The sequence below is a fragment of the Labrus bergylta genome, chromosome 8 (assembly GCF_963930695.1).
Source record: "Labrus bergylta chromosome 8, fLabBer1.1, whole genome shotgun sequence".
Taxonomy (NCBI): domain Eukaryota; kingdom Metazoa; phylum Chordata; class Actinopteri; order Labriformes; family Labridae; genus Labrus; species Labrus bergylta.
Window position 1 is genome coordinate 22772816 of NC_089202.1, and position 21964 is coordinate 22794779.

General features: G+C 42.3%; 1 protein-coding gene across 2 annotated transcripts; it reads right to left on the bottom strand.

Annotated features, from left to right (window-relative positions):
* Positions 1 to 885: 885 nt before the first annotated feature.
* Positions 886 to 21354, bottom strand: col28a1b (collagen, type XXVIII, alpha 1b). Of its 2 annotated transcripts, none has more exons than XM_065958197.1 (35): positions 20922 to 21354; positions 20360 to 20502; positions 18011 to 18576; positions 16247 to 16267; positions 15432 to 15491; positions 15288 to 15341; positions 15172 to 15216; positions 15064 to 15090; positions 14933 to 14977; positions 14801 to 14845; positions 13219 to 13272; positions 12333 to 12401; positions 12105 to 12173; positions 11531 to 11599; positions 11219 to 11287; positions 10590 to 10658; positions 9962 to 10030; positions 9278 to 9346; positions 8988 to 9059; positions 8512 to 8580; positions 8320 to 8391; positions 7710 to 7778; positions 7568 to 7636; positions 7429 to 7497; positions 7279 to 7347; positions 7041 to 7109; positions 6766 to 6834; positions 5749 to 5817; positions 5540 to 5620; positions 5418 to 5453; positions 4428 to 4464; positions 3800 to 4354; positions 2732 to 2910; positions 2353 to 2632; positions 886 to 1438 (listed from the first exon to the last, which is right to left on the bottom strand). In XM_065958197.1, the coding sequence occupies exons 2-35, from the start codon at positions 20499 to 20501 to the stop codon at positions 1266 to 1268; spliced, it is 3579 nt and encodes a 1192-aa protein (XP_065814269.1). In that variant the 5' UTR covers position 20502; positions 20922 to 21354; the 3' UTR covers positions 886 to 1265. The 2 variants fall into 2 exon arrangements, with proteins under 2 accessions (XP_065814269.1, XP_020509219.2); XM_020653563.3 differs by having other exon boundaries at positions 886 to 1435; positions 20922 to 21351.
* Positions 21355 to 21964: the final 610 nt, after the last annotated feature.

A 21964-nucleotide genomic window follows, 5' to 3' on the forward strand; every position in this document is an offset into this window, starting at 1 on the left:
TGAAGTCGACATGAAGAAGCCTTACTGGCGCTCAATAGGTACTCCATAAGCTGAAGATGTATTGTTCCGAGAGCGGCTTCTCCTCCATAATTGCACACAATCATGTCCAACTTGAAAGTTTAGGACAAAAAGTATCTCAGTGAGTCATCTTCCTGTTTAGAGTTGAATCATTTTTACTTCTAAACACGAAGATTTGCTTCTTAGTGGGTTTTTTCACCCGTAAGTGATGATTGAGCAGCTTTACTTTTGTATACATCTGTTTTATTTTTGTAGGAAAATGCTGCTGACTCTGCCTTTTAGCCCATTACGTTTTTTAAGGCGCAAATACAACCAGATGTAATTTCAGTGTGAAAGCATGTTCTTTTCTCTACATCATGCATAACCTACATTTGAAGGCAGGGTTGTTAATTTCCTCCAGAAACATTTAAGATTTTGGTTGAAATTGTCTTTAGGTCCTGACAGAAATTAAAAACTCATGTGCTCTGAAAAAGGAATTAAGAAAATCTGTCACCTGTAGCAGTTGTAAGCCTGTAAAAACTGAGACCAATGTCTGCCACGAGATACCAATCTGATGAACCAATCACACGCCTTCCTGCCTACTCGCTCTCTACTCCTTGTGTTCACTAGCCCAAACTTAAAGCATAAGCTGAGGTCAGCTTCTGGACCAACGGCGCTCGTGCATGCAAGTGAGGGGCGTGGCTTTTGAGGGAGCACAGATGGAGGCAGTGGGTGCAGATGGAGCACTGTGGGAATGCTACTTTGAAAATCATGCTAGTTTTTAAAAATGACCAGCCCTGCCTTCAAATGTTGCTCATTTTGTTCCAAATTGATTCACAACACAGCCATTTAACCTCCACTAATGCACCAAGAAAGAGGTCGTATTTATTTGGCATTTTTATTAAATGACATTTCACAGTTTTAAAAAACATTAAAAACTTTGGACATAATGTAAAAAAATACATCATTGCATCTTGCACAATACAGAAGGTTATTTTTTCTGAATAAAGGTTAGTGGTTATGGAGACATTTTATTACAGTGTGTACGTTAGACCACAGATGTTGATCACTGCTGCTTTGACAAAATCAATACAGAAATCCTTCAGGCCAGGAGGCAGAAAACATGTTGAATGTTGCTTAGCTACTGAGAATTTTTAAACCTTTAATACTACAAGTTGAAGTTGAAGTCGACCTCAAAGTCAAGTCGCAGCTTGAGTGAGCTTGAAGTGTTTTGTTATTATCTATGTATCTGGTTGTTTGTGTGTATCTCAGGCTTTGACGCAGGTGTCCCTGCAGCTCTTCTCCGTCTCAAACTGGTTGCTGTTACCTTTGCAGCCTCCGAACCAGAACTGAGCGCAGGAGTTAGCCGTGGCGTCGTAGTACCACTTCACCACGTAGTCCCGACAAGGACCCGGATCCAGGACGTGGCTGCAGCTCTCTGCTTGAGAAAAAGGAAGAACAAGTGTCAATGTAAAAATGATATGAAAGATGCCATTTATAGATAACAACACATCATATTCTTTCAAGTAGGATCACCATCCATGAGCTAGTAAATTTCAACCGCTCTCAGCTTGGCGTGTGTGTGTTAAGTCGACTTAACGGAAATACTTGTTGCTTAAACAAATGATTATCTTGGTCCTCGATGCTTGTTAAATCTTCTGCTCGTATTGCAACGCAGCCGGGGGCGTTAGCCATAGATTGGCTGTAGCGCCGGTTAATGGGCCTGTTCTCCACCTCCACGCTCTACTACCCGGATGTAAACAAGGACAGTGTTTGATCGACAAAATTAAGATTAAAATATACATAGGCTGTGTCAGGTTTAACTTGAATACTAATCGGAGGAATGCGTAACCACAATGGGGTCGTCTGGGGACTTCCCTACTTATAGCATGACTTAGCATAGTTAGCTCGCAAGCAACATCACAAATAATCAATTTTGCTTGTTGATGCCAACTTTTCTAACTTCAGATACACTTTCATCCACTTTTACAACAGTTTTGCTGAATCTGTTTCACTATAACTTTATTCATGATCTTAACAGTCATGCTAGCAGCTGAGTTGAACTACAAATAACTTTAAGCTAATACAGCATGCTAACTCACACTGATAATATGCTGATATTGAGCAGTTATGGGTTTTTATTTTACACAGTTTTTCTCCATCTTTTGTCAAATGTTAGCATGCTAATTAACAAAGAATAAATATACAGCAGAGGCTGTTAAGACTTAAATAAATTTGATGGTATTTTGTTATAAACCAAAATAAATTTGACTACTTCATCAATCATACTTCTTTATCAAGACTTTACATTGCAATCAAGTATTCCTGATATATTTACGGACTCTCAGCAGTTACCTGATCTTTGGGGGTCAGGAGGCTGCTGTGGAGGAGTCGGGGCTGATGGTGGCGGTGTCTTCTTCGCAGGTGGGACCTTAAGAGTTGGACCCGCAGGTCCCATGGCTTCTGCCATGACCGTACGTTGGTTGGGGTACTTCATGTTGAACTCCTGTCCGAACTCTTTAACAGGTTTGAAGGGTAATGGAAGCCACTGTGTTTCAGAGAAAGATATGTCTTCGGTCTTCGGTCTCTGTGGAGCGATGGGTTCTCTGTTGGGTTGTGGAGCTGGAGGTCCGGGCTGTAACAGACCACAGAACCATCTAAACTGCTGTACCTTTTTTAAATCTAGGTAAGTGAACACAAAACACATAGAAAATGACAGATTTGTTCTCCTCACCCCTGTTTGAAGTCTCCTGAAGTCTCCGGTGAAGGTGGGTGTGTCCGTCCTGTATGGGGGTTCTCGAACATTACTCGAGACCTCAGGGATTCCTGGAGCCAGTCCGGAGCTCGGGACGGAACTGAACAACTGTCTCTCTCCGTCCTCACAGATACGACTCAACAGTTTCTTCTCCAGAGCTACACAACCAGAAGGCCAGACATATAGTTATACTCTGTACATTTTACAGAGTTGGTCAAGAGGTAATAGATGACTTAGTAGATTTATTTACCAAATCTTTATTTTTTCCCGAAAATACAAAATTAAGCCATTCAGACATTTATCCTGACCTCTGCTTTCTGTAGCCACTAAGTGTTAGAATGAAGATGTGTACATAGAAGTGGGGGAGTACTGTGAACATTTGCGGCCAGATTGGCAAAATTTTGGGTTCATTGGAGTGGCTGTGGCTCAGTTGGTAGCTCCTGCAGCTACATGTCCAATATATCCTTGGGCAAAACACTTAATCTGCGGTGTATGAATGTGTATGAATTGGGTTAGTTACTTCTGATGGTCACTTTACACAGCAGCCTCTACCATCAGTGTGTGAATGTGTTGGTGTGACCTGCGGTGTAATAAGTGCTTTGAGTAGTAAGAAGACTAGAAAAGAACGATACAAGCTCAAGTCTAAGTCCGAGTCCATATTCAGTTATTTTCCAGTGAAGATCTAAAATCAGCTTTTCTTGTCTCCCATTATATTTCACGTTAGCTAAATCTTATTAGTAGTATAGGTTGCATTACCAGTGTTGAAAAAAATCGTTAAACGAATGACTGTTAATATTAACGGCTGAAGGAGTGACGTCACCCGTCTGTTCCTGCAGGGGGCTTTGGAGTCCAATTGATGGCGGTCGGCGTGCTGGAAATCCTGTCTCACCCTAACTTTCAGTAAGTACAGCTTTAAATTACCAAAAAAGTAAAGAGTACAAGGTTTGCTCCTTAAATTGACCATTTTATGAACGTTTTGTGAGTAGGAAAAGTTTTTTTTTTGTAACTATCCCTGTAAATATGATGTAATGATTCCATCAGGCTCACCTGGGAGTGCTTTGAATTCATCTATCAGGTACACATGGTCGCTGTCGGGGTCAGACGCCATCAGATCGAGCTCCTTCCTGAAGTCTTCATACAGAGGCTCGCTTTCGTTCACCACCCCGATCACAAACATCTCCACGTTACTCCTCTGAGCCTCTGACACGGCGCTCTCCAGGCTGACCACGTCTCTTTTGTCCGCCTGGCCGTCTGTGATGATGATTGCTACCTTTTTCACACCTGCCCGGGCCTCCTTGAACACCTGGTTGGCCGTTTGGATGGCTCTCCCTGTGTACGTCCCCTCGCCCATGTAGGTCATTGAACGCACCTTGGACTTGATCTCATCACGAGTGGCTTCCTGTCTGAGGCTGACCACCACCATGTTGTTGTGGCTGTAGAGGACCACGCCCACCCGCGTGGTGTCCCGGCTGACCGAGGCGCGGTCGATCAGAGCGTTTACAAAGTCTTTGATCACGTTGAAGTTGTCTGGGCCGACGCTCTCGGAGCTGTCAATCACAAACACCAGCTCCAAGGGGGTTTGACGGCAAGTCACTCCACAACCTAGAGAGAGAAGTTAATGTCATGAAGGATAAACGGAAATTTAAAATGTGAGTTCTGAGTTCCTGATACTCACTGCAGATCGATCTCACTATTTTGATGATTTCTTCCCTCTATGAAAGAAGAAAAATGCAAAACAGGTTTGATTCTGAGTCGCAGTTCTCTAAGAAAAGAAAGGGAACACGTTCTAAAAGTTCTTGCCAAAGAATGGGAAGATAGATTATTTTAGGTATTTATGCGGTAAAAGAGGTAGTAGCCTATTGCCGTTGTCACTACCTGCAGCTTACATCAACTTTTACCTAGGAGAAAAAGGGCTTAACCGCTATGAAAATTCATCTATGCCAAAGTCCATTAAAGGAAGAATATTTGATTTTTTGATCCAGCAGATGTCGCCCTTGAGCACCAGTATGAAACCAAAAACAACTGCATTGTTGTGTTAGCATGCTAATGCTAGCGATCTTTGTTATGCTCGTATCTTCACACTGCAAGTAAATTTACACGGAATGACCGTGATCTAAAATCGCTTAGGTGACATTCAAATAAGCAGTGAGTACAGTATGTTATTCTTCTTTTCTGTAGTCCCTCAATTAAACAACTATTATATGCGAGGGGATGATCCAGCCGGCCGTCCGGGCGATGTAAACAAAGTGTAGCTACGGCCGCATCACAGACAGTATGACTCGGTTGTCACACTCATTGTAGACAGTCATGGCTCACAGAGTTATTTTCAGAGGATATACTTGATTTCTGCTACATTTAAGTGTGAAAAATCAGTGACTCTGGGAAGCTGGAGCTGTAAACTTCTTCTTTGGCTAATTATCTTCTGATCACATGACCCTTATAAATGTCACCGTGAGGAGTCATGAAGTAGTGACATTTTGAGCCAAATTGGCAGGGAAATATTTTTAGAGCACTTCTTTTTATTGAAAGATTACTGGCACCACTGAATGGCACGATTAAGGATCCTGTATAGTAATTTTGTCCCACCTCTGGTTCGGCTCAGATCTGCTCAACTACACATCCTGAATAATGATGTTCAGTGTATTGACTGATGCTCTTTACTTACTGTAAGTCCAGGCTCTCCCTTGTGTCCCACTCTACCCTGTGATTTAAAAGAAATCATCATATACTGGATGTTATGATATTGCTTTGAGACACTTGAATCATACTTAAATCAGACTCCTGTACCAAAGGCCCGACGGCTCCTGCCTCTCCAGGTTCTCCTCTGTCTCCCTTTATGCCTTTGTCACCTCTGAACCCTCGTTCACCCTGAAGGAGGAAAGAAAAGGTCACCTGAAGATGCCTGAATAACGCAGTTCCACTGACGTGATCCACTGATCGTTTTAATTTGATGCAGTTTTTGGTATTGCTCAGTGTCACTGCTGACATGTTGTTACCTTGTCCCCCTGTAGACCTTGTCCTGGAGGACCTTTGGGGCCCGGTATCCCCTGAAACCCAGGCTCACCCTGAAACAAACGGAGGACAGTATCAAGTAGAAGTTACAGAAGAAGATTGAACTAATTGGTTATCCATTGACTGCCGTTTGGACCCAGAACCAATCTTAAAGAACTGAATAGGACAGTGGAGTCATTATTTAATAACAACAGATCACACATCTCTAAATCAAGGGGTGACGATTTCAGTCCTAGTTAAACCATTTTTTTGGGGATTTTGAAGTCCGGCCGAATTTCAACCCAACCGGCTGAATTTCAGCCCAAAAGTGAATTATTAGTAGTGCAGTGTACCAACGGCAGATCATGGCCTGATCAGCTGCTCCTGGCTGGTCAGATGAATTTCTGGCATTTTTTTTAATTTTGGTTGCACGACTGCTCACACTGACACAGGGAGAGCAGAGCTATGAGCTGATTCCCCGACTTCAGGACTTTTTGTTCCTGATTGTGCCTGGCAGATAGCTTCTGAGAGCACCATGGCAACAGCAGGCAGGCCTGTTTGATGTGTCTGTTTGTTTGTCATGATGGAGCTGCTGGTTAGCTTGTTGTTTTTTAGTGATGCTGAGTGTGAGCGACAGAGAGAGTGTGGGGGTGTTTTTGCTGGTGCTTCTTATTGAGACTACTGACATAGACATAGATCTGGCTTTAACCTCCGTCTGTGGGAGTTTTTTAAAGGCGACCGACAAACTGGTCGTACAGTGTGAGAACGTAAATCGTGGGCTTTGGCTGACTGTATGTCATGAAAGCTTCTGTCGTACAGTGTGAGAAGACGTTCCTCCACAAATTTTATACAATCGCTGCGTTTCAGCCACGTCCCGACTAACGTGACTCAGGGATCTCTGGTGCTTAAAAACCAAAAACTGATCTCTGCTGTGTCATTTGTTTAATTTCTTTTGAGTTTGTGAATCCAGTCAGGTCAACATTTACCCCCTCCTCTCATATCCTGACAGCTGATAGTGGTACCTTTTGTCCTTGGATGCCCTCTCCAGGTAACCCCTGTGGACCAGCCGGGCCCATTCTGCCAACTGAGCCCTGCAGGAACAAAAAAACGAGGGACTTAATGGATACCAACATTAACGTAGTCAAAGTTTATAAACACAACGTGGACGTTATTTCTTACATTACAAATAACAGACCCACATCATACACTGGTCAAACTTCAACATGAGCCAGATACCCCAGGGTGCAGGCATCAGAGGAAGAAACGACTGGGCAACATTATGAGGAGTACAGATTACCTTTGAACCAATTACGCCAACTCCTGGTGGCCCGGCAGGTCCAGGTGGTCCAGGCAGTCCTCTGTCCCCCTGAATCGGAAAACAGATTGTGAGTTCTTGATGTGTTTTATAATCATGTGACTAATCACATCTCAAGCAGAAAAGGAGGGGAAAACTACTAAAACAGCCTCAGCTTCAGAAACCAACTACATCCAATGTTTTATACAGTCTATGGTTTTTTCCCTGGATGAACTTTTACCTTTGATCCAGGTAAACCAACACCATCAGCTCCAGTCTCTCCAAGCAGACCGGGAGGCCCAGGAAGTCCCTGAGACAGAGTGTGAAGTCAAACCACATGTGTCGACAAAGACATGGATTGTGATGAAGAAGATGTTTGTTTGATACTCACTGGAGGGCCGGAGTATCCTTCACCTTTCAGTCCAGGTGCTCCAGCAGGCCCTGGTGACCCTCTGTCTCCCTGTGAACCAATCACAGGCCTCTTTAATCAGAACCAGGATGAGCAAAGAGTACACCTGAGCTGAACTCACCTTGGGTCCCGTTAAACCGATCCCTGGCTCTCCTACAGCTCCAGTTGCACCTCGAGGACCTGGTTCTCCCTAAAAACACAAACCCCCTCACAGAAGTCAATCAATTGTTGTTTGTTTAAATAAACTGTTTGCATGATCTCACCTTGGAACCAGCTATCCCCCGCCCTGGTAGTCCAGCTACTCCTGGAGGCCCAATTATTCCCGGTCCCCCCTGGAAGAGAGAACACACCTCAGGTTAACAGAATATAACAAGGGAGGACTTTAACATATGTATTCATCAAATCAGTTCAAGTTTGCCTGTGATTGAGTCTACAAGCAGACAATGCAGGCGAGCCAGCTCAGTCATACAGAGTACATCAAGGAGTCGGGACTTTGACATTTGTTGTGAACCTCAAAGCATCTTGGGGTATGGTATCTTGAGATTTAACACATTAAGAGGATACATGTGGATATAAAACATTACTGTAGTCCTTTAGAGGATAAACAAAGGCAGCTACAAGTTTTACTTTGCAGCTGAAGAAAAACACGACTTATTTCTGAAATAAAAACCAAACTGCAACTTGAATGTCTTTAATGAGTTGCTGAATATGAAGCTGAAGCGAAAGAGAATCGTCGATGATTTACTTGAAAGAAGATCTGAGATTAGTACAAAACCCAAAAAGTCCCATTTCATATATTATTTTTCTTGTGCAAACAAGTTACTATCTCACAATCTTTTATGTCACATAAAATGTTTCTGTTGATGCACAAACCTTTGGACCCATTGGTCCCACTGGACCGACTGCACCCGATGGTCCTCTCGTCCCCCGGTCCCCTCTGTCCCCCTGCAAAATAACACTAACTGTATCTTACAGTCCTCTTAATGATCCTCTGAGTAGAATTATCACTGAATCTTGAAACTCATTTATGACAATAAATCCTTATCTTTAACAAAAGTTTGTTACCTTTCCTCCAGGTACACCTTTACCGGGAGCTCCGTCAGGTCCCCTGGGCCCCGGTAACCCGATGTCACCCTGCGGTCAGATACAAATATCCAATGAAGCAGCAGACCGGTAAGAATTCAATTCAAACAGTTTTATTAATTGAGGCTGTCTCAACCTTGGGAGTTCCAACCCCACGTGGGGTCGTCTGATATTTGTATTTACTGATCAATAAAAAATACATTGAACACAGAATCCTGTGAGCCACAGCCAATGCCAAAACTAGAAGAGTCTCTGTCTCATCCTTTATGTGGTCTTATTTGTCTACTGTAGTTGACTCAGCCCCAGGATTGATAAAGAAATCAAAATCAATAAAAACAATGTTCAAAAGAAATGTCTTTGTTTTTAGCCAAGAATCTTTGAACAGGTTTTAACAACACTTCAGAAATACGGGGGATGAATCGAAAAAGAGAAATTCTTGATCGGGATCATGAAGTTACCTTTTGTCCCGGGGCTCCGTCCTCTCCTGGCTGACCTGGTATCCCTATTAACCCCTCAGACCCGGGGTCGCCCTGAAAGAGAGAGAGAACATGAGAGCATCAGCGGGATGCAGGTTAATGAAGAATGAAGCAGACTAAAGAGTGAAGGTAAGAATCTTCATCTAATGTTTGAAAGCATGGAAACTAAGTTAGAAATCCACATGGCAGAGTCTTATTTCCTTTATATGTATAATTTATCAATATTTGAAACTGACAGGCCGCTTTGAGTGAGTACTGTCCTTTTTACTTACTTTAGGTCCTGGTTGTCCCACTCCTCTCTCACCTGGCAGTCCAGGATCACCTGGAAGTCCTTGATTCCCCTGAAAACAGACGTTTATGTTTTAGGTGTGTGACGCTTGTGGTGGGTGGGTAGAGGTTTGGTGGGTTTGGATCTGTGACTTTGTCCACAGAACTCTGATGATAATGTCGCTGCTCTTTGGTGAATATTGAAACATTGTTAATTCTGTTCAAAAACCAATTAAGAAACTTTGGATTAAAAAAAAGTAAATTTCTGTCCATTGCAAAAAGATAAATGCAGAATCTTCATAAAAGTAGAATTAATGATTGAACATGCTGTATTAAATTGCACAGGTGGTCATGATGTTCAGGCTTATTGGGCGGTTTAGATGGAAATGTCAAGATTTTGTTTCAAGTGAAAGTCGGGGAACACAAAAACTGCTCCTAAAAAAATCTCTGAAATGAACTTCAAATGAACCGAGACCAACATTAGCGTCGGTGTTGTCTCCGTGATGGAGAAGTCGACAGATTCACAAAGACGTTTGATTGACAGATCGAGGCGTGTTTGTGCGGTTAAAATATGCAAAACAATTTAGATGCATTCAGGCAGAGAAGCAGCTGACTGTCTATCACATTTGATTAATTTCTTTGTGTGAGAAGAAATAATCATCCGGTTAGTACCCAGCAGTTTTTCTTACCTTTGGTCCAGTTACTCCAACACCTGGAGCTCCTCTGGGGCCCGCAGGTCCGGCTGGTCCCAGATCACCCTGCAGATCAGAGGAAAGAGTGACAGTGAGAAGAAGAAGCAAAGTAACTCTCCGTACAGTACTCACACGTTGTAGTCGTTGTTTTCTAACCTGATTCTTCAACAGTAACAAGTTAACAGTCTCACACATTCACACAAAAGTCTTCTCATGGTGAGTTCTGAGCTGCTCGTGTGAATGACGACGTTTCTGTCATACGAGCGGTGTGATCGTTGCGTTGCAGTGAAACGGCTTCATGCTCTTTTCTGCTTGCAAATATGCACAGTATCTACTCGTCTGTAGATACTGTGAATATGTCTGATTACAGGTATACAAAGGCTAAATCTGTCATCATAATGTCAGACGCTGTTGCTTCGTTCGCCATTTCCTCATCGTCCTTTTTTACATCTCATCCTGCCTCCCGAGACGCTGCGTCCAGAGAGTGAAAGTCTCCGGCTGTGAGATGCGTGTGTGAACAGACGAGTCATAAAGATTTCTGGGGCAACGCTCTCCTGAATTTCTCCAAAGAAATGTTCATGAGTGCATGTGTGGAGAAAACGAGTGACATTAATGCAGCTTTTACCTTTTCGCCTTGAAATCCAAAACCAGGAGAACCAACTGGACCTGGAATCCCAGGTGGCCCAAGACTGCCCTGGAAAGAGAGTTTAACAGTTTCATAATTAAACTAAAAACAGTCATCACAGATCTGCACGTGTCTGAAAAGGTGTGCATGAATGAATCAAGCTCCATTTAAAAGCTCCTGTGAGGACTTTGGCGCCCCCTTGTGGGCAAAGCGAGATGATTAATCTTATTGCTGCTCTTGTCCGGTTCATATGTAAGATAAAATCTCATCATGTTTTATATTAAAGAGGACATATTATCCCCCGTCTCCAGCTTTTCAAACAGCCCCCCTGTGGTCTAAATGAAACATCTGTGCTGTGCTTTGATCAAAATATAACATGAATCAAGCACCAGAGGAGGTTTGTGACTCTGTATAAACCAGCTCTCTCTGAATGCTCCGTTTTGGTGTGTGTGTCTCTTTAAATGCAATGAGCCCCCCCCCCCCCCCTGAGTTTTCCCGGTAGACATCCCTCCTCTGTAGCGCAAACATTTTGCTCTAGTTGTGGAATATTCTCACAGTACAGTGTTTGTACTGCGGATCTCCGTACGTACGATACGTTTATAATTTGTATTAATTTCTGAAACATTTACCTTGTCGCCTTTGGCCCCGACACCAGAAAGTCCCCGGTTTCCTCTTGGACCCTCGTGTCCTCGATCACCCTTCAACCAAATCATAAAGTTTAGACAGTAATGCAGTTCTCATGAAATAACACACAAGTCATACTCATGTTTAAGCAAATATTATAGACTCCATCATATCGTTATCTCAATATGAGCTTTTACAATAAACACATCGCAAAATTCTGAATTAAAAAAAACTTTGAGATGAGAGAACGAGGACCAAACTAAAAACAGTTCTGATCTTTGAAGGCCATTCCTTTACTGCTTTAAAACTCGACCCACCTTCGGCCCTGGGAAGCCCTCTCCTGGTGGTCCGGGGTTCCCCTGTGCTCCAGGTGGTCCTGGGGGACCCTTGAATCATTGAACCAAGAACGTTAAAATAAATCTTAACATGAAAAAAATCAATCAAGAATCTGTGGCACACTGAACATTACGTTACTGTCACACGTTTGGCCTGTAGCTTCCTCAGGTGAAACATGTGACAGTAAGGTAATGTTCAGTGTGCCACAGATTATTTATTGATGTTTTCATTGTGTGTTCCTGCAACCGAGCGGCACCTCAGAGAGGGAACACTATTGGGGCTCCAGGTGGCAGCAGGGGTTAGAAAATGGAATCCTGCAGGTGGGTAGTGAGTAGAGACACACAGAGCATGCTCATATTTGAATATTTAACCAGTCTGTTCTACATGACAACAGGAAATCAGTAAGAGCATATGTGAGTCAGCTTCACTAGACGCTGACTCAGCAATCTGATTTCAACTCTTAACCTCCTAAACGAACAAGTCTGAAATTGTACTTTTAACACTCTTTATCTTAAATCTTACATCATTATCAAACTTTTCAATGCTCATACTCACTGGTAGTCCTGGTTCTCCTATACCAACTGGACCTGTGGGACCCGGTCTTCCCTGAATGCCTTTTTCACCCTGTGAGCGCCACGCAGCATCAGTCAGCAAATGCAGCTGATAAACTTTCATCTCATTCATACCGTCTTCAGAAAACATTTAGGCACATGTTTGATTTTAGGAAGATAAATGACGTACGAGGATGTTTCTATGTTGTCCAGGTTGATTTAAATAACTTACCTTTGCTCCTGGGAATCCAATACCGATGTCCCCTTGTGGTCCAGGAGCCCCATTGGGTCCTCTGTCCCCCTTAAGCAGGTAAAGTGGAAAAGAATTTAAGAGACTTTCCATGTTGTGTAACAGTAGCTCAACACTGAGAGGTAGAAAAGTTCCCTTTTATAAGTTAAATATCACCACATGTAAACAAGGAGCCATCTTATTCCCTTCGCAACTATTATTTTTTTCTGATTTTAGTTAGGACAGAGGATAGAGAGAGCGAGAGTTGGGAATGACATGCAGAAAAGGAGACATTGGTTGGATTTGAACCCTGGCCGTCTGCTTGAAGGACTATTACCTCCACACATGGGGTTGCATGCACTAACCACTAGGCTACCAGCACCCCCATTTGCAAAAAGTACGCATATGCATCATATGGGACCTTAAAGTGAATTTAACTGCAAACTAAGTGCTGTGAAATCCATCTCGGTGATCGATGGCATTTGGGAAAAAAAGATCAGCCCTTTATTCCCACTGTGAAACTTTCTCTTTATTCATATCTCAATGTGCAATAAATCTCATTATATTTCCCCTGTATAAAGACGTCTTTGTTAAAAACAAGCTGCGGGACAGCTCTGTAGTGATGGAGGAATCTGCATCTTTTAAGCCCATGGCACACATTTAGAAAGGTCATTTTATTTTGCCTCAACAAAATCTGTGGGAACGTGCTGAACTGCTGCCCTGTGGTCAGGACAACAAGCCCTTTACATCTTAATAATCTAACACTCGGTTTACATTCAATCTGTTGTCCCTGGGCAGATGATGGCAAAAGTAAAACAAAGATTAACCAGTCATCTATACATGCACACACTCGAAGTTCTGACGTATTTTAGGTGTTGTGTAAACTTACTTTAAGTCCTGTTGGACCCTCAGCTCCCATGTCTCCTGGTGGTCCTAATGCACCCTGAAACACAAATTTAAACATCCTAAATACAACACACACATGTCCTTTAATCAAATCCATAACACACTGAGAAGCATGCATTATTTTCATCCAGATCACTGAGGTTATTCTCTTTATTTTGCACTACAAGTTGCACTAAAGTCGGACAGAAATGACCAGCCATGAGCCCCTGTGTCGTATGACCGAAATTGCCGGTCAAGAGCAAAACCCTTGGTCACTGGATGAAAAATACAGCGGGGTTAAAATCAACATTCGTCGCTTTCATGTCTTTCAATTCTCATGCCAAGCTCACAAAAAAAAAGAAATAACAAGGTTATACTGACACTGTGCCAGTAGCACAGAGGAGGAAGAGTTGTGCAGGGCCGCACTAATCCCACCTCACAAAGTCTGTTCCTGCAAAAGAATAATATCCTGCAAGCCTGGATTCCCTGCTTTGCACAGCCACATTAGTATCAGGATTACCCATAATCCAATATTCACATTCCATTAGTGCAGAGATGAATACGAGACAAATTCCACTTCCATTTCTCATATTGGAGAGCGGACGAGCTGTTGTGATGTCCGTCAACGAGAACTGCAGGCTGTGTGTTTATATTCAGGCGGTGAAGGAGGGACGAAAAATAGAAAATGACGGTGTAAGATCAGTTTAATGAATCAAAATCGGATCGTTGAACGTGTGAAGAAAAGTGACAAACAGTAAAAAAAAAAAAAAAAAAAAAAAAAAAGTGATAATTGAATCTGAGTTGATGAAATGTAAATGTAAAAAAGTTATTTAAAGAAGACTAGGCTTATAACTGATGTTCTGTAAGCTACAAGCAAATAGTGACATGGTCATATTTTTACAAAGTACAATTCAAAGCTTTCACAGGATGTCACTCACTTATGAAACCGCCCACCTGGTGAGAAATAAAGGCTTCCCATTAATGCATGTGTATATATCGTATTATATTGTATATTTTTTGAGTGTATCGCATGACATCGTATTGTACCGCATCGTACCTTATCCTATCATATTTTAACGGTGCTTCTTGGGTAATGTTGATAATTAGTTTAATCTTGCTGTTAACTATAATACTACAAATACTGACTTGAAGGAACCTTCAGGTGTGGGTAAGAAAAGCACGGGGACAACTTCTACACCAACAACCGTGATGCCTCACTTGTCTTAAAGCAATATCACTCCCCCAACCCGTAACCATGAGCAACCTTCCATCGCACACATCACATCCCATGGCATTGCATCGTACCGTATCCTGTCCTATCGCATATTTAATGTTGTTGCATGCAAACATTCACATTTGATAATTACATTACAGTGTTTAGTTCATTTTTGCAATTTGTTTACCAATTGCATTTTGACCTGATGATGGCGCTACAGCAAAAGTGAAACCTTTCTGAGCAGCTGGCCATAAAAATATATATTCAGCTTGCAAACCTTATATTTGTTATAATTTAAATGATGAAGTTAGACCTACAATCTGTAACGTTGACGTGAAAGAAAACAAGCCATGATGGGACAGCACTGTACCTGTGCTCCTTTTGATCCTCGCTGTCCTGGAGGTCCCTCGGGTCCCTGTGAAGTTACACTTCATTCGTTATAAGACCAAAGTCTGAGTGGTATTAATTCAAATAATAATGTGTTAGATAATGCTCATCATACAGTTTCACCCTTTTCCCCCGGAGTGCCACAGTCTCCTCTCTCCCCCTAAAAAACAAACGCATCTCTTACTCAAGTTGCTAAATTAAACGACTGAGACTTTTTGCATTTCGCTGACATTAAACGTCACCAACCTTGTTGCCCTTGTAACCTGGTTGTCCCTGTAAAAGGAGAAACAGTTTTATAAAGTCAGCATGTCATCAAACAAGAAGTTATTGATGAAGGTAATTCTTTCCTTTTACCTCTGGTCCATCACCTCCAGGTCGACCGTTTAAGCCGGGCTCACCCTTTATGGAAACAAACCAACTTACAATGAGCTGCATGAATTCAGACATTTAAAAAAGTCTTTGTGACTTACCCTCCCTCCTTTTAGACCGATCGACCCTCTGAAACCTGCGTCCCCTTTTCTACCCTAAATTGACAATAATAAAAGTCAAGATGATGCTGAATGTGTTTGTTTTGAAAATATATTTTTTTATCTGTTAGTATCTATAAAACTCACTGGACTTCCCGGTGGGCCTCGGTCTCCTCTCTCACACAAACACACTTGAGCCTGCGGACACTAACAAAGAGAAAAATACAAAGTCAGCCATTTACAAAATATACTGTGTACAAAAAGTGGATGTCGCCCTCTTGATGTCCCAAATTTTAACCCTCACCATTTTTGTCTTAAGATGAGACCATATTTGGACAAAAGGTTTGATTTCTATGGAAGTAAGGGCTAAGAAAACGCTAAGTCATCGGCTAAACCTAGAAACTAAACTAAACTGTAATCAAACTTGAACCTCGGATTATGAAAAATAAAGCCATTGTTTAAGTGCAAAAGACTGCAGTTCCTCAAGTGTCCACTTGGGGCTGGCTGCTCAAACTCTTCCTGTTTCTACAGTGATTGAAACTTAAGGATAGCAAATTCCAATATGGTGACCACCACCGTTAAACCTCTTCAGAAACCAATGGGTGATGTCGCTGAGCGTATGTCCATTTTTTTGCTCTTGATTTCTGTAACACACGTTTACTGTGATATTAATTGTGATGCCAAATATCAATGACTAACCTCTAACCTCGCCAATATTGATCCTAGTTTGAGCACGTTTCTGCTCGTGGAGCTTATTAGAAACATGCAGAGGCTTTTTAGGTCGGGTACAATCTGAACCATTTCTCTTGACCGCTTCCAGTCTCCCTTGCTGGCCTTTAAAAGAACTGCAGCGTTTAAGCCTTTTCCTTAGCCTCCGAGGCTGCGTCCACTTCTTATCCACAGTGTATGATTTCATCAGATTTATTAAACTCTTCAAAGCTTAATTGTGTAGGAAGACTTACCCACTCAGCTGCCACTGCACTCTGAAAAGACATAAGAAATCAAAGGAGACAGTTTAGTTACAGGTTCAATACCATGGTATTCTACGGTGGCCCTGAAGGTCGACTTTAAAAACATTTTATGTAACGCAGAAAACATTTAACTAATTGTAAAAATATATCTCAAAGTAGGCAAAAAACATGTTATGAAATGTACAATTTAGTTTTGGGTTTTATTAAGTATCTATGTGGTTGTTTTTTCCGACTTATCTTTGTTGTTTTTAGAACATGTTTGGTTTAAATCAAATGTTTTTCACATTGTGAAATATTTTGCATTTAACCCTCAGGGCCACCGTAGCATTCTCTCAGAAATCATACATTATCGGGGCCTCATGAAACATACATTCATGTTCTGATTATTTTGATGCGCAATTTCTTTTTCTGGAGGGAACAAATGCGAATGAATAATATCACACATTTCTGGGAAGCAGAACAAGCGTCGCCACTCTCTCTCAGAAAGGCCCCGACCCCGACATTTAAGTGTGTGTGGAAAATGCAAAGCAAGCGGGAAAGCCCCTCATGCAGACACAACTCGGTCCCTGAGTTGTGAACCCAACGTGAGGATAGACGGTGCAGAATATAATGCAGAACATGAACACTCTGAAGAGGATATTGCATCTTTCTGTCCCCATGTTAGGCTGCTGGACGTGCAGTGGATCATACATGCTCTCAAAGCAGCTACTGTTGAATATTTTTAAAAACTTTAACAAAGTTAGAGGAGGAGAAAACATGAAATCCAATGGTGTTACATCAGTGTTTGGTTGTGATTAAGTCTGCAGACTCTGGGGCATCAGTGTCACATAGTTCAGAATCACTGAAGCATCTATTAGCTCAGTGGTTCTCAACTCGTCTAGCCTCAGGACCCACCACCGACTTTCTGATGTTATCAGATTTATTTAAAGGGGACATATTATGAAAAATCCACTTTTCCAGTATTTTAAACATATATTTAGCTAACCTGAGTGTCTACTGACATGTGAACTAAACCCATCCAGTCCTTTGTTTGTGGTCTGCATTAGTCTTGACTAAAATGCTCCATTTCAAATGTGCTCTCCTTGTGATGTCACAGTGGGATTCTGGTAAAAAAAAAAATCCCCTCCACTGGTATCTCCACCCATTGACTCCAGCCCCAGCCTAGAACAAAACTTTTGCACAGGTCCGCCATTTTTATCCATGCTAGCAAAAGAGTGATGTCTACGGGGAAAACTCAGGGGGGGCTCATTGCATTTAAAGAGACACACACACCAAAACGGAGCGTTCAGAGAGAGCTGGTTTAGTCAGGGTCACAAACCTCCTCTGGTGCTTGATTCATGTTATATTTTGACCAAAGCACAGCACAGATGTTTTATTTAGACCACAGGGGACTGTTTAAAAAGCTGGAGACGGGGGATAATATGTCCTCTTTAATGACAAATTGTGCAGTAGGAGGCAAACAACATGTTATGGAGGAAAGATTTAGAAGTTTAAAAAGCGCTTTGTAGACTATTTGACACCATTTCTACCCAGGCACACATTCCCAACCCACCAGTTGAGAACCACTGTTCTAGCTGACAGCGGCTGCAGATGTTCACTAATCTATTGTGGAGATTTTTAGAGATTCAATATGGATCTCCCCAGGTTTGTCAACTCATGTTTACGTTTTCAGTTTTCAACCCTAACCCATCTCCCAGATTGCCTTCAATACAAAAGTGTGATAACTGAGGTCATCTCACTTGAGGCCACACTCACCATCTCTTTGAGCAGCTTCTCCTCCAGCTGAGGGTTGAGAAGACTTTGGACAAACTGCTGAGCCGGTGTGCTGGCGATGGCGCGCAGCTTGCCGTTGTTCTGACTCTGTTGGGCGATGTCTGATAGGCCCACGGCGAAAAACTTTATGCCGTGACCTTTGGCCTCTGCTGCCGCTGAAATCACATCAGGGTTCCGTGGATGATCAACCCCGTCCGTCATCAGCACCGCGACCCTCACGCTGTCCGCCGGCGTCTCCTGCACCAGCAGCTGCGAGGCGTTGGTGATGGCGTAGGTGGTGTAGGTGCCATGGCCTATGTAGCTCATGGCGCCGACTTGACCTTGAAATGAATCGAGGCCTTTCCAGTCTGAGAATCTGCGCTCTATGGATACAGAGCTGCTGTATTGAAGTGCGGCCATTCGCACGTTCAGCTTCCAACCGGTCACCTGCAGCATGGCGAGGCGGGTGCTGAAACTCAACACAAAATCTTTCTGCTTGTCAAACAGGAGTACTTTTGCACTTTCCGAGCTGTCCAGGATGAAAGCCACCTCCAGAGAACATGTTAGACCTGTGGGGGGAAGAAATCCAACAAAACCTCAGACAAAACTACTGTAAATATAATAATGGCGGTCCGCATTAATGCATTAATCAGGATGCGATCAAGGCCTGAAAAACTGAAGGAGACTTCTGTGGTAAGCTGAACTTACATCGTTTGAGTATGTGTACTTTACATGAGTTTTATTTTTTGGGTAAACGTTTTACTTTTGACTTCACTACATTTCTATGAACGTTGAAGCTGATGAGTTTTCTTTTCTTTTCTAAAAACCTGATCCAATAAACTGTTTTCCTGTAGGTCTGCCTTTGGCTTGTCTAAGTGGTGTTGCCGTACCTGTACGATGCAAACGTCTCCATGGTTGAACGTAGAGCAAACACAGAGCAAACTGATCATTGAGTGTTGGTAATGATGAAGAGCAGAAGAATTCCACTCTTGGTATGAGCTCTTGACTGATTTTATTGCAATGTTTTATTTGGTTTTGTATTTTGTTGTGTTGTCTGATTTTTTTTTTTGTCAGTCTATGTTTTACGGCAGGGGTGGGCAACCCATCAACCCTTAATGTGGCCCTCAGGTCACTTTTTACACATCAATTAATTGGAAACATGAAGACACCATGACAAAATCTGCCATGAAATCATGAAAACCAGAAACATGTCCATAATAATATTTGATCACTGGTATATGTTGAGTTAAATTTGAGACATAATTGACTGTAATTTTTTTTGTATCCTACAATTTGGCCCTCTGGCAGTGAGAATACAGTGATGTTGTCTTTGTGTTTCTTGTCTTCTGTGTGCTCCTGCTGCAAAAACAAATTTCCCCTTGTGTGACAATAAAGAATCTGAATCTGAGTGTGAGAGACGGATGACGATTCTCCACTGGAGCAGCCAAGGCCATATCTTAAGCCCATGTTTGAAATGTGAATGTTTTCTCACTGTGTAAAGCCTGGCTGACATTTTCCTTGCTCACCAGTTATTTGAGGTTATTCCTTTTATTTTGGAGCTGCAAATCAGGAGATTTGTAGCAAGTGAGTTAAAAAACAGTAACGTAGCAGAATGTCCACCCATGAATTCTTGACTGCACTCATGCATTGTGAAAATACATCAAAGTCAAATGTCTTTAAATAGTTTGAATATGTAAGTGTCTTTAAAAAGCAAGTTCTCCAGGACTTTAGTATCTCTACTTTGACTCAAGTCATGCTGTTGTATACTCTGTCCACCACTGGAAGTTACCAGCGAGGTGCTGACCTGACCATCATGAGCAAGTTTTGGTTCAGTGTCTTATCCAAGGACAAGTCGACAGGTGGAGCACAGGAGGAGCTCGGGTTTGTAACAACTCAGACTCTGTGATCAGGGAACAACCCCCTGATCTAGACGCCCCGTGAAAGTAACTCTGTGAGCTCTGGATTCTTCTGTTCAATCGCTTACAAAGAAGTTTAAACAGGGCTAAAGGTTTAAGCTTGAGTTCAGATCTGAACTTAAAGGACTGGATCAGACTGCTTCACTTCTGTTCAACATGAGACATATAATTCAAAAATGGGTCTGTTTGTGTCGCTTTGAAACACGGTCGTGTTTCTTCACATGTTCCACCTTAAAGAAATGCTTCTATAAATGCTGCATAATGCTGATTGAAGCTATTTTTATCCTCACTGTAGTATGAAATATTTTGATCTGTGGCTGCTTCTCTGTAAATGTCCGATTCCTCCCACCTGGAATCTGTTTAACACCCACGGCAGATTTCAGAGCCTGACCTTCAGTCACCACCAACGTGTGGATACCTCATATAAAAGAATTACCATTTCCTCCGTCCTCGTGCAGCCTGTAGTTGTTCCTGCGTCCTGTGTTTCTTCTCTGGCCTGTGGCCTCGTGTGTGAGAGCCAGCAGCAGAAGGCAGAGCGCCACTCCTCTCCTCAGGTTTCCCCTCTGAAATATTTCCATCCTAAGAAAAAAGTCACACGACATAAAGAAGGCCTTTAACTTACAGCTCATGCGAAGTGCCAGTGCTTTAATATTCACATGTATATTTCTAACATGCATCCCACAGAAAATAACCACACCCAAACAGGGAGCTGCATTTTCTCACAGTGGTAAAAAACCTTCAATTTATTGAAATTATTCTGTTCCTTATACTGTGCTTTATGAAATCCCTGCAGTATTACATGGCCAAAATAATCCTCAGTCTTCTTGACAAACTTAAAATCCTGCAGCTTCCATTTAATGTTCAATGTGATTAAGTTATTGTACAGTAAACATCTTTAAAAAGTAGTAAATGTAAGACCTGATGGTTACATGACCCTTTAGGTCATTAAAACTAAGAGTTAGGCATGCAAATAAAATACAAATAAATCAATGCTTTACCTCGAGTCTCATTCAGGGGCTGTCAGTGTTCGTAGTCCCGTTATCTGTGGCTCTTTTGGGGGCATTTCTGCCGGGAATCTGCGCCCATAAACCGTGTGGAGATGAACCGTGGAGCATCAGATCATGGGCTGATGTGCTGTGTGTGTGTAGGCTAGCAGGGGAGGGGGGGCTCTGGGGCCGCTCCAACATGTCAGGCGCGGGTCCACTTCAGAGATTCATCATGACTGACCGAGGAGACTTTTTATTCTCCTAACCGCTGGAGATCCGGAATGCTGTTTTCAATATCACAGCTCGCTAATAGTTGTGATGGCACGCTGCCTGCACCATTGATTACCAAAACAGAGCAGCAAAAGTAAACACACCAGCACGACTCAAACACAAAAGGAGCATTACGATGTTGATTCCGCATGGTCAGACTAACCGTGTCACTTTTACAGAAGTGCATACAGTGAAGTCCTCCTGTTTTGTGTTTTGGACTGTTGCGCATGGAGACTGTGTGCGTAAAAGTCCCGAGTGTGGTTATTTTAATTTTCCACTTTCGCCCACTAATGCGAAAGACAGATGATTTGAAGGATTCCCATGTAGCTACAACAAAAATAGTGATTCATCTTTGAACTATATATCTAAAGTTGTAGCAGCAGAAATGTCGAGCCATGTACACTGATTACCTTTTATATTCTCAAATTGCCTTATAACCAATATTTTATCTGATGATGCGTCTGTCTGCGTGATGGTATTTGCATTCAGTCCTTTGCTTTCCTTTCTCTTTTATGCGGTTATGGCGCCCTCTGGTGGATACCTGCATTGTTGCGTTTGGAGCAAATATAACCCAAAGCGCTTAACCCTCTGAGGTCTGAGGCTGTTTTGACCATGCATTAGTCACCTAGAGATACTGTATCAACACACAGGACTCAAACACACACACACAAAATAGAGAATTCTTTTTTTTAAATTGATTACTTTTTTATTCTAAAAAACACAGAGTGCTAGACGAACTGTTTTGAATTGATAAAAATGAACTTCAAATGTATAAAAATTGAAAC

Bases quoted from the DNA above. Each gene is read 5' to 3' on its own strand.
- col28a1b (XM_065958197.1), bottom strand. From the start codon at position 20,501: ATGGAAATATTTCAGAGGGGAAACCTGAGGAGAGGAGTGGCGCTCTGC. The intron at 13,273-14,800 runs GTACAGTGCTGT...TTTGTGTTTCAG, and splicing joins GAGGATCAAAAGGAGCACAG to GGTGCATTAGGACCACCAGG. The intron at 11,288-11,530 runs GTGGGTCGAGTT...ATTTGGTTGAAG, and splicing joins AGGGCTTCCCAGGGCCGAAG to GGTGATCGAGGACACGAGGG.